General features: G+C 43.2%; 1 protein-coding gene across 2 annotated transcripts in view; it reads left to right on the forward strand.

Moving 5' to 3' along the window:
- The first annotated feature begins 364 nt into the window (after nucleotides 1-364).
- Nucleotides 365-12964, forward strand: part of LOC118393776 (malonate--CoA ligase ACSF3, mitochondrial) — a 52942-nt gene continuing 40342 nt past the window's right edge. The window contains exons 1-3 of one of the 2 annotated variants that reach the window (XM_035786828.1): nucleotides 365-491; nucleotides 1089-1887; nucleotides 3643-3798. In XM_035786828.1, the coding sequence (XP_035642721.1) occupies nucleotides 1183-1887; nucleotides 3643-3798 (861 nt within the window). In that variant the 5' untranslated portion in view covers nucleotides 365-491; nucleotides 1089-1182. Of the gene's footprint in view, nucleotides 497-1088; nucleotides 1888-3642; nucleotides 3799-12964 lie in introns of both variants that reach the window. The other variant, XM_035786829.1, reaches the window with a different exon arrangement.

A 12964-nucleotide genomic window follows, 5' to 3' on the forward strand; every position in this document is an offset into this window, starting at 1 on the left:
ATTTTACATAGTTTACATTAATGAATGGGTTACCAATAGTCATAGAGGTTATTTTAAGAGGTAAGTGAAGTCTTCTACCACTTGATTCCTCACCACTCTTGATCCAGGAAAACAAATCCCCCCCCCCCCCAAAAAAAATAGAATGACCAAATTGCATAAACATAACTCAATTAAATGTACAACAAGGTTATTGGCTCTTTTGTGTTAAAGTGGAGTAGCATCTCCTCCAACTCCACACCTTTTCCTGGACAGTGTAGCCTAACATCATAATAAAGCACAGATACATCTGTGTTTTAAAGTAGTCAAGCATTGCAGAATGAAAAGGACTTGTTTGTACTATTGTTTATATATCCTGCAAATTTAACAAAACCTGGATTTTCAGTCTCAGATTGCTTTGGTCCGTGTTTCACAACCAGAACCCTAAAATCTAGCTCCAGTTTCCATTCGGAGTTTTATTGTGACGCACCGTCACAAGAATAACCGATGTTTGGGTAAGGTGAATATTTACATTAGCAGTAGGTTTGAATTACCAGGTTAGCCAACATTGCACTCTTTGAGAAAATGGATGTCGTTTAAACACACTAACATCGCATGTTAGAATGTAAAACACAGTCGGGTTTTCTCGCTAAAATCACAGTCTTCACCAGCATGTTCTAGCTAGCTAAGCTAGCTGCTATTTATGAGCATATTCATTGAGTGGTGTTACGTTAGCTAGCCAGTTAGCTGCACCATTACTCCCATGTCCAAAGTTCAAGTCAGAGTTACGTCACTGTATCTGTAAAAGCTAAACTGTATACCAAAGTGATTAAAGCAAAAACCAACAGTGTGCTCACACCACAAATGGATTATTATTCTGTGCCACTGCCTGTCCCTGAAGGATTTGTCCTTTCAAAATAAACAGCTTGGCATAGCAAGATATTTGCCAGCAGTCTAGCCTGCACAGTATTCATAGAGGTGTCACTGTGGATAAAGGCTAACTGCAAGCCTGTCAGAAATACAGTCTTATCACTATAGCAGGGATGGCGTCTATTCTTATGAAAACAATTTCACTTAGCCTATGTTAATTATGAATCTCTCAAAATGAACAGGTATTCCAATGTGACCATTGTGTGGCTTGACATCATGAGGATGGACTTTTTATGAGGATTACATTGGTAGCTTTGAGCAGCATAGTGTCCCATCATGTTGCCAGGGGCAGTACGTCACTCAGTCCCTCTGTGGCGCTCTGCTTTGGCCTCTGGCTGCTTGCAGTGTGAGGCAGGGCCAGGGAGATGGCTGCTGAGACAGGTCCTGAGGAGAGCATACACCTCCACAAGAGCAAGGCAGGCTGCAGCAGGGGACAGTGCCCCTGTGTTTTCCAGAGCCCAAGTGTACAGGGACAAGCTGGCCATAGTGGACGACAGTGGGAGCCACAGCTACAGGGACTTGTACGGCAGTAGTAGGGGCCTGGCTGGGCGTATCAAGGCAGCTCTGGACTGTCCCTCTGGGGACCTGCAGGGGAAGCGCATCTCCTTCCTGTGCGCCAACGATGCCTCGTACACGGTAGCCCAGTGGGCATCCTGGATGTGTGGCGGCACGGCCGTGCCTCTCTACAGGGAGCACCCTCCGTCTGAGCTGGAGTACATCATCTCTGACTCCCAGAGCTCCCTGCTGGTGGCTGGGCAGCCGTACGCAGACACCATGGAGCCCCTCGCCCACAGACTGGGACTGCCCTACCTGCAGCTGCCCCCCACCTCCAGCCTCAGCTCCCTGCTGGAAGCCCCAGAGAACCAACCTGAGCCTGGCATCACAGACTGGGCCCAGCGTCCTGCCATGATCATCTACACCAGCGGCACCACAGGCAGGCCCAAAGGGGTTCTCCACACTCACAGCAACATTCAGGCCATGGTAAATTGATTATTCAGTTGTTATATGCATGAATTGTGAGCATAAGATGAATACTATTGTTATTCTGTACACTGCTTTTTATCATAATGATGTACTGAGGCATGTTGAATATTTGATCAGTCTGAAGGTTGGACTGAATTTTGAAAGTTAAACTTCAGCTTTTTTTTCATTACTGATACTAACCAGGTTTCGATCCAACCTTTTCAGGGCTCCTGAGTGGTGCAGCAGTCTAAGGCACTGCATCTCAGTGCTTGAGGCGTCACTACAGACACCCTGGTTCGAATCCAGGCTGTATTACAACCAGCCGTGATTGGGAGTCCCATAGGGCGGCGCACATTTGGCCCAGCGTAGGCCGTCATTGTAAATAAGAATTTGTTCTTAACTGACTTGCTTAGTTAAATAAAATAACAATTTAGAGTAAAGTACGTATCGGATAAAATAATGTCATGACAGTCCTGATGGAAACATAATACGCTAGACAAGGTGTCGGTAAAATGAATAATGCAACAAATGTAGGTGGAAACGCTGATTAAATATTGATATAATAATCATCATATCAAAGTAAACTTAGAGTCACGTGAGGACATGTTGTGTGGTCATCCCACTACAACTCGTTGGGAAACCATGCAGTTTATAAAGCTTCAGGTGAAATAAGTTATGATTAATTTCACATGGTGGTGAAAGTGCAAGGTGATGAGCTTGATGCTGCTTTCAATGCTAAATATCGAGGGTCTTATTCTTCTGACATGATCACCGGAGCTTGTCTGCCGTTTGACAAATCAAAATAAATATCGCTATTTTTTCCATAATCTCATCTTGTAGGCCATAACGCAAAATGTTTTGAGACAACTGTCAGTAGAGTTGAAAATGCAATGGTAACCCATTTAACTTTATTTTTATTTGGTACATGGAAATTTAACCGCAAAAAAAAACATGTTTATATGTACTTCGTCATCACGCACAGCCTGTTATCTGCAACAGGTCAATTAGATGGAAACACAACTCATATTGTTTTTGTATTTTAGTATTTTTTTATATTTTCGCATGAACACCTGTCGCCAATTGGATGGAAACGTAGTTAATGTTAGTATTTTTTAAATGTTTTATTTCCTGGTGTCGGTACTGCGAACTTCAGAGAAGTCTTTTTCTCTTGAAGTATTAATAGGGTTTCTGCTGAGACATTTTTCTGTAGCCCTTTGGTAGTACGTAAGGGTGGGTTGTCGGGGGTTACACATACGACGGACACAGTGTCGTTTTGCTTTTGTTCCACATGAGCTTTCTGAATAATCGGCCAAATTATTTCATTACATGGGGCACTTCAGGCTGTGGAGGATTTATTTTGGTACATTTTCAACCAAAATTGACCTGCATGTCCAATAGAGTGGAAAATTAGATCACCCTCAATTAAGGAGCTTCATTTGGAAATGACAAGCCCAGGGAGGGAGCTCGGTGAGGGAACACGGAAGAGATGGTTCCTGGAAGGTTGAGCGCTTAGGGACACTATCCATTCCCTCTGCTCCTTCCAGCTATCTGGCCCTGCTGACTAAAGACAGGGGTTTACTCTCTTCTTGCACGGTGGTTACATCCATAATTATGTTTGATAAGGAGTGAAAGAAACCTTCAGGCAGGACCACCATGAAAGCTTTTGAGTGAGCTACCCATCATTATATAGAAAGGAAATGTCCAAAGAACTGGAAGGAAAACATTGTATGACCTAATAGCTCAGTGGATCTCTCATGTCTCCCTCTCTCCCAGGTTCAGGGTCTGGTGTCAGAGTGGGGCTGGTCCAGAGATGATGTCATCCTTCACACATTGCCCCTGCACCACGTCCACGGCATCGTCAACAAGCTGCTCTGCCCTCTCTGGGTGGGTGCTACCACCGTCATGCTGCCTACCTTCCAGCCTCAGAAGGTACATTGCAACTATAGTACACTACTACTGGTACTACTACTTCTAACATGTTGTTTCAGTTGACTCCCACCTCATGTCCTGTCTGTGTGCTGTCAGGTATTCTACTGCAGTCTGCCTTGTGTGTGTTAGTAGTAAGTAGTGCTCTGTAAGGGACTTGCGGGGATCCAATCCACAGACCTGTACAATGGAGACACACCGGGGTGGGAGGCTGGTGGGGAGTAGACGGGGGCTGCTGTTCAACCTTATCGGCTAGTTGTCAGCAATTGGCGCTAATTGTAGCAGGGTTGCTGTGCTGAAAGCACTGGGCCGGTAGTGTCAATAACAGAGCTGAGCTGACATGGACAGGTCCATGATGCCCCCTCTGCCTCATCCCGCCGGGCCACTGGGGGTCAGGAGTAGAGGCAGCCAGGCAGGCAGGCAGGCAGTGCTCCCCCCCCAGACTGTCACACTAAGCGTTTGGGGCTGGGTGATGGATTGCCCTGTGTGGCTTTGTATCTGACCACGCCAACTCACAGCACAGGCTTTAGAGCCAGATCAATCGATGAGGTGACATTGAAGGATGATAGTGCTTGTTTGGAGGGGTGGTGGTGGAGTAGGTAAGGGGGGCGGTGTCAGAGGGGTTTTAAGGTCTAGGAGAACTTAATGGGAGTCAAAGGTATGATTGACAGGTAAGGTCTGTAAAGGACAACCAATAAAGAGGAGGTTTACTGTAGTATCAGAGCATTTCACTTTCTTTGTACCTCACCTGACCTTGTGTACAAAATAGACAACATACGCTTTGCTCTCATCCCTAAGGACGCCTTGTAGATTTTTATTTCATTTTCTTGAAGTCATGATGAGATACAAATCAATATACTGTAATATATTAATGTAGCTCCAGGCTTTTTCTGAGTGACTGTCTAATACACCGGTTTGACATTTTACTGAGAGTACACTATATTTACAAACCTTGTCGACACCCCTTCAAATGAGTGGATTTGGCTATTTCACCCGCACCCGTTGCTGAAAAGTGTATAAAATCGGGCACACAGCCATGCAATCTCCATAGACAAACATTGGCAGTGGATTGGCCTTACTAAAGAGCTCAGTGTCTTTCAACCTGGCACCATCATAGGATGCCACCTTTCCAACAAGTCAGTTCGTCAAATTTCTGCCCTGCTAGAGCTGTCCCAGTCAACTGTAAGTGCTGTTATTGTGAAGTGGAAACATCTAAGAGCAACAACGGCTCAGCCACAAAGTGGTAGGCCACACAAACTCACAGAATAGGACCGCTGAAACATGTACTGTTGCGTGTAAAAATTGTCTGTCCTTTGTTGCAACACGCACTACAGAGTTCCACACTGCCCCTGGAAGCAACATCAGCACAATAAATGTTAGTATGGACTTTCATGAAATGGGTTTCCATGGTCGAGCAGCTGTACGTACACAAGCCTAAGATCACCATGCGCAATGCGAAGATTCGGCTGGAAAGGTGTAAAGCTCGCCGCCATTGGACTCTTGAGCAGTGGAAGCGTATTCTCTGGAGTGATGAATCACACTTCACAATCTGGCAGTCCGACAGACGAATCTGGGTTTGGCGGATACCAGGAGAACACTTCCTGCCCAATGCATCGTGCCAAATGTAAAGTTTGATGACATTCCAGACGGTTCTGTGCTTCCAACTTTGTGGCAACAGTTTGGGGAAGGCCCTTTCCTGTTTCAGCATGACAATGCGCCCAAGGTCCATACAGAAATGGTTTCTCGAGATCGGTATGGAAGAACTTGACTGGCCTGCACAGAGCCCTGATCTTAACCCCATCGAACACCTTTGGGATGAATTGGAATGCTGATTGCGAGCCAAGCCTAATCGGCCAATATCAGTGCCTGACCTCGCTAATGGTCTTCCCAGAAGAGTGGAGGCTGTTATAGCAGCAAAGGGGAACCCAACTCCATATTAATGCCCATGATTTTGGAATGAGATGTTCGACAAGCAGGTGTCCACAGACTTTGGTCATGTAGTGTATGATAATTGTGAAAAATACATGCATTATTGCCTCTAATGGACATACCTGTGGTTGGAACTAGATGAAGGATAACCAGTACAGACAGACCAGGAGACAGAGAAGGGAGGCTAGACATGGACATTGAGTGCTGACTGACTGAGGTAGTGTGTGTTTGTGTGTGCAGGGCTTTTTCTGGATCATAATGGGGCATAGCTGGTGGGTGTGGTCGCTATCCGGAAATTTTAGAGGCCCTCTTGTAGGCCGCAGTGACAAAATGTGACAAAATGTATCTGTTTAAAGCTAATTTCCGGATATTCTACACATTTTGCCATGAGGCTGAGAATTAAAGCACATTTCCAGCAATTCTACACATCTTACCTTTGGGCTGAGAGAACATTTGAGGTTTTAAAGCTAATTTCCTGCAATTCTACACATTTCACCATGGCTAATGCTATCTGAGTGACTCAAACATTATAACAAAATCAATGGGGGCCCCATGCCATGAAAAAAACACTCCTGAATGCATCATTGCATAACAGTTTTGATTCTCCCTGACTGTCTAGCTTTTATTTTGTTGATTGTTAGTTCTCAAAGATGATCTTATTTAAAAATATATAGGTCTGTCTTTTCTACATTCTTTATATCTGGTTTTAGTTGTTTAAGTTTACTCTGAAAACATTTTTCCATCCCGAATATATATATATATATATATATATATATATATATATATATATATTTTATTTTTATTTTTTTTAATTTAAAAAAAATTTTTTTTTATTGGAGCTGGTGGGAGGAGCTATTGAAGGATGCGCTCATTAAAATGGAATGGTGTCAAACATGTGGGAACCACATTTATTCCATTCCAGCCATTACAATAATATATAAATAGTTGAAGTCGGACATTTACATACACTTAGGTTGGAGTCATTAAAACTCTTTTTTCATCTACTCCACAAATGTCTTGTTAGCAAACTATAGTTTTAGCAAGTCAGTTAGGACATCAACTTTGTGCATACAGACAGATTATTTCAATTATAATTCACTGTATCACAATTCCAGTGGGTCAGAAGTTTACATACAAAATTATGTCATGGCTTTAGAAGCTTCTGATAGGCTAATTGACATAATTTGAGTCAATTGGAGGTGTACCTGTGGATGTATTTCAAGGCCTACCTTCAAACTCAGTGCCTCTTTGCTTGACATCATGAGAAAATCAAAGAAATCTCCCAAGACCTCAGAAAAATAATTGTAGACCTCCACAAGTCTGGTTCATCTTTGGTAGCAATTTCCAAATGCCTGAAGGTACCACGTTCATCTGTACAAACAATAGTACGCAAGTATAAATACCATGGGACCACGCAGCCGTCATACCACTCAGGAAGGAGATGCATTCTGTCTCCTAGAGATCAACGTGCTTTGGTGTGAAAAGTGCACATCAATCCCAGAACAACAGCAAAGGACCTTGTGAAGATGCTGGAGGAAACAGGTACAAAAGTATCTACAGTGGGGCAAAAAAGTATTTAGTCAGCCACCAATTGTGCAAATTCTCCCACTTAAAAAGATGAGAGAGGTCTGTAATTTTCATCATAGGTACACTTCAACTATGACAGATAAAATGAGGGGAAAAAATCCAGAAAATCATATTGTAGGATTTTTTATGAATTTATTTGCAAATTATGGTGGAAACTAAGTATTTGGTCAATAACAATACTCCTTAACAGGTGTGCCTGTTAGGTGTACCTGTTAATTTCTTTCCCTCTTAATGCGTTTGAGTCAATCAGTTGTGTTGTGACAAGGTGGGGGGTATACAGCCCTATTTGTAAAAGACCAAGTCCATATTATGGCAAGAACAGCTCAAATAAGCAAAGAGAAACGACAGTCCATCATTACTTTAAGACATGAAGGTCAGTCAATACGGAACATTTCAAGGTACTTTGAAAGTTTCTTCAAGTGCAGTCGCAAAAACCTTCAACCTCCACATGAATGGAAGACCCAGAGTTACCTCTCCTGTTGAGGATAAGTTCATTAGTGTTACCAGCCTCAGAAATCGGACAAATAAATGCTTCACAGAGTTCAAGTAACAGACATATCTCAACAGCAACTGTTCAGAGGAGACTGTGAATCAAACCTTCATGGTCGAATTGCTGCAAAGAACCCACTACTAAAGGACACCACTAATAATAAGAGAATTGCTTGGGCCAAAAAACACGAGCAATGAACATTAGACCGGTGGAAATGTCTTTGTGAGACGCGGGTGAACGGATGATTTCCGCATGTGTTTCCCACCGTAAAGCGAGGTGTTATGATGTGGGGGTGATTTGTTGGTGACACTGTCTGTGATTTATTTAGAATTCAAGGGGCACTTAACCAGCATGGCTACCACAGCATTCTGCAGCGATACACCATCCCATCTGGTTTGGGCTTAGTGGGACTATCATTTGTTTTTCAACAGGGCAATGACGCAACACACCTCCAGGCTGTGTAAGGGCTATTTTACCAAGAAGGAGAGTGATGGAGTGCTGCATCAGATGACCTGGCCTTCACAATCCCCTGACCTCAACCAAATTGAGATGGTTTGGGATGAGCAGAGTGAAGGAAAAGCAGCCAGCATATGTGGGAACTCCTTCAAGACTGTTGGAAGCTGGTTGAGAGAATGCCAAGAGTGTGAAAAGCTGTCATCAAGGCAAAGGGTGGCTATTTAAAGAATCTCAAATATAAAATCTATTTTGATTTGTTTCACACTTTTTTGGTTACTACATGATTCCATATGTGTTATTTCATAGTTTTGATGTCTTCACTATTATTCTACAATGTAGAAAATAGTAAAAATAATGAAAAACCCTTGAATGAGTAGGTGTTCTAAAACGTTTGACCGGAAGTGTGAGTGTTACCCTTCAAAAGTTTTTATTGAAACAATAATTGTGTCCTTCAAACTTTGCTTTCATCAAAGAATCCTCCATTTGCAGCAATTACAGCTTTGCAGACCTTTGGCATTCTAATTTGTTGAATGAATCTGAAGAGATTTCACCCCATGCTTCCTGAAGCACCTACCACAAGTTGGATTGGCTTGATGGCCACTTCATACGGTCAAGCTGCTCCCACAACAGCTCAATAGGTTTGAGATCCAGTGACTGTGCTGACCACTCCATTATAGACAGAATACCAGCTGACTGCTTCTTCCCTAAATAGTTATTGCATAGTTTGGAGCTGTGCTTTGCGTCATTGTCCTGTTGTAAGAGGAAAATCCCTTTTACCCTGTACAAATCTCCCACTTTACCACCACCAAAGCACCCCCAGACTATCACAGTGCCTCCACCATGCTTGACAGATGGCGCCAAGCACTCCTCCAGCATCTTTTCACGAATGTTCTTCTTTGTGATCCAAACACCTCAAACTTACATTCGTCTGTCCATAACATTTTTTTCCAATCTTCCTCTGTCCAGAGTCTGTGTTCTTTTGCCCATCTTAATTTTTTATTTTTATTGGCCAGTCTGAGATATGGCTTTTCTTTGCAACTCTGCCTAGAAGGCAGGCATCCTGGAGTCGCCTCTTCACTGTTGACGTTGAGACGGGTGTTTTGCGGGTACTATTTAATGAAGCTGCCAGTTGAGGACTTGTGAGGCTTCTGTTTCTCAAACTAGACACTCTAATGAGCCTGTAATCGAACCCACAAATGCTGATGCTCCAGATACTCAACACGTCTAAAGAAGGCCAGTTGTATTGCTTCTTTAATCAGCACAACAGTTTTCAGCTGGGTTAACATATTGCAAAAGGGTTTTCTAATGATCAATTAGCCTTTTAAAATTATAATCTTGGATGAGTTAACACAATGTGCCATTGAAACACAGGAGTGATGGTTGTTGATAATGGCCTCTGTACGCCTATGTAGAAATTCCATAATTAACAATGTCTACACTGTATTTCTGATCAATTTGATGTTATTTTAATGGACAGAAAATGTGCTTTTCTTTCAAAAACAAGGACATTATTAAGTGACCCCAAACTTTTGAATGGTAGTGTGGTAGTGTATGTATGTGTAAAAATTAAAGGGAACACTATATATAACTAAATAAATAACACATCCTAGATCTGAATGAATGAAATATTCTTATTAAATACTTTTTTCTTTACATAGTTGAATGTGCTGACAACAAAATCACACACAAATTATCAATGGAAATGTGTATTTGGAGTCACACTCAAAATTAAAGTGGAAAACCACACTACAGGCTGATCCAACTTTGATGTAATGTCCTTAAAACAAGTCAAAATGAGGGTCAGTAGTGTGTGTGGCCTCCACGTGCCTGTATGACCTCCCTACAACGCCTGGGCATGCTCCTGATGAGGTGGAGGATGGTCTTCTGAGGGATCTCCTCCCAGACCTGGACTAAAGCATCCGCCAACTCCTGGACAGTCTGTGGTGCAACGTGCCGTTGGTGGATGGAGCGAGACATGATGTCCCAGATGTGCTCAATTGGATTCAGGTCTGGGGAGCGGGCGGGCCAGTCCATAGCATCAATGCCTTCCTCTTGCAGGAACTGCTGACACACTCCAGCCACATGAGGTCTAGCATTGTCTTTCATTAGGAGGAACCCAGGGCCAACCGCACCAGCATATGGTCTCACAAGGGGTCTGAGGATCTCATCTCGGTACCTAATGGCAGTCAGGCTACCTCTGGTGAGCACATGGAGGGCTGTGCGGCCCCCCAAAGAAATGCCACCCCACACCATGACTGACCCACCGCCAAACCGGTCATGCTGGAGGATGTTTCAGGCAGCAGAATGTTCTCCACGGCGTCTCCAGACTCTGTCACGTCTGTCACATGTGCTCAGTGTGCTTTAATCTGTGAAGAGCACAGGGCGCCAGTGGCGAATCTGCCAATCTTGGTGTTCTCTGGCAAATGCCAAACGTCCTGCACAGTGTTGGGTTGTCAGCACAACCCCCACCTGTAGACGTCGGGCCCTCATACCAACCTCATGGAGTCTGTTTCTGACCGTTTCAGCAGACACATGCACATTTGTGGCCTGCTGGAGGTCATTTTGCAGGGCTCTGATAGTGCTCCTCCTGCTTCTCCTTGCACAAAGGCGGAGGTAGCGGTCCTGCTGCTGGGTTGTTGCCCTCCTACGGCCTCCTCCACGTCTCCTGATGGACTGAACTGTCTCCTGGTAGCGTCTCCATGCTCTGGACACTACGCTGACAGAAACGGCAAACCTTGCCACAGCTCGCATTGATGTGCCATCCTGGATGAGCTGCACTACCTGAGCCACTTGTGTGGGTTGTAGACTCTGTCTCATGCTACCACTAGAGTGAAAGCACCGCCAGCATTCAAAAGGGACCAAAACATCAGTCAGGAAGCATAGGAACTGAGAAGTGGTCTGTGGTCACCACCTGCAGAACCACTTCTTTATTGGGGGTGTCTTGCTAATTGCCTATAATTTCCACCTGTTGTCTATTCCATTTGCGCAACAGCATGTGAAATGTATTGTCAATCAGTGTTGCTTCCTAAGTGGACAGTTTGATTTCACAGAAGTGTGATTGACTTGGAGTTTCATTGTGTTGTTTAAGTTTTCCCTTTTATTTTTTTGAGCAGTGTGTGTATATATATATATATATATATATATATATATATATATATATATATATACTGTACCAGTCAAAAGTTTGGACACACCTACTCATTCAAGGGTTTTTATTTGTACACTTTTCTACATTGTAGAATAATAGCGAAGACATCAAAACTATGAAATAACACATATGGAATCATGTAGTTAAACAAATGAAAATGGGCAGAGAATCACGGGGCAGTTATCTGTCCAAGAAAATGTACTTCCTAAATAGTTATATGATTAGGGTATAGTTTACTACACTGCGTAGATGTAAATATTAATCACATATATTTGTCCGTCTGAAAATCTTCCCTCCTCTAAAAGGTATGCTATGAAAATAGCTCAAGTCTCTCCAACTCTGCTCTCTTCAAACTACATACAGTGGGGCAAAAAAGTATTTAGTCAGAAAAAATATGAGAGAGGCCTGTCATTTTCATCATAGGTGCACTTCAACTATGACAGACAAAATGAGAAAAAAAAATCCAGAAAATCACATTGTACGATTTTTAATGGGGGGGGGGGGCAAAAATGCAATTTCAGAATGTAGGGGGGACATGACCCGTCTCCAGTGACAGTTGCGTCCCTGGCTTTAATATATTATCATTAGCAATGGGTATATAAAAAAACGGACTTAATTAACTTACTGTGTGAAGAAAAAATTACTTTGAAGCTCAACTTAATAGTGGTTACCTGGTGAGTTAAGACAATCAGACAATCCCAAATGGGCACTTTCCTACATTTCCCCGCAGCAGGCCAGGTACTTCTATCACGTTGGGGGCGATGAAACAACGGAAGTCCACTCATTTTCAATTGAGGAAGCGAAGTGGGCTTGGGGACCGTTGGGCGATGCGAGCCTGGGGTGTGAACAGGGCCAGAACCACAGTTGGGGAAAGTTGAACTTTATACTAATACTCAGAGAAATCGTGTCGCTATTGATCAATCGAAGCTCTCTATAGTTTCCAGCCACTATTGGTTTGGCTGTTGATACCTAGCATTACCTAGCCTGCTTGCTAGCACCAACATGAGGGCGAAGCAAGCGTGGCTATCCAAATGTACGTGTTAAAAGGATCTCGCCCATGTCTTCGCCACACACTTCTCCCTTCTTGTCTCAACATTTTAAATCATACTCAAGACACATTATCTTCACACATATTTTAGTTGCTTTTCACCGACAGCCACAACTCATCAACTAGGCCTATTGCCATGTGCACTGCCCAAATTGCAGGCTTCCCAAATAGGCAGAGGCCTATAAAAGCTTATGATTTGAAACAATCAACAGCAAAAAAAATTGAGGAAGCTGATGATCCTCGACGCTTCTGTGGCGAAGTCATGTTTTCTGGTGAAGTATTTTGAATGATTTGATTTATTTCTGTATAGACTGTAAATAGGCCTATATAGCCTCATTTTGGCAAATGTATTTGCCATTTCCTTCCTGTTCTACTGGTGTTCATATCATCTTTATTTTCGTGTCCATGCAGAAGCCAAAAGCACAATCCCAGTCATATTAACAACCCATCCTCGTTGTTGCATCTTTAGATTTCCCCCTCTAAGTTTCTAACTGAGATTTTCATTCCTGTC

Source organism: Oncorhynchus keta, chromosome 2, assembly GCF_023373465.1.
Source record: "Oncorhynchus keta strain PuntledgeMale-10-30-2019 chromosome 2, Oket_V2, whole genome shotgun sequence".
In the NCBI taxonomy this organism is placed as follows: Eukaryota; Metazoa; Chordata; class Actinopteri; order Salmoniformes; family Salmonidae; genus Oncorhynchus; species Oncorhynchus keta.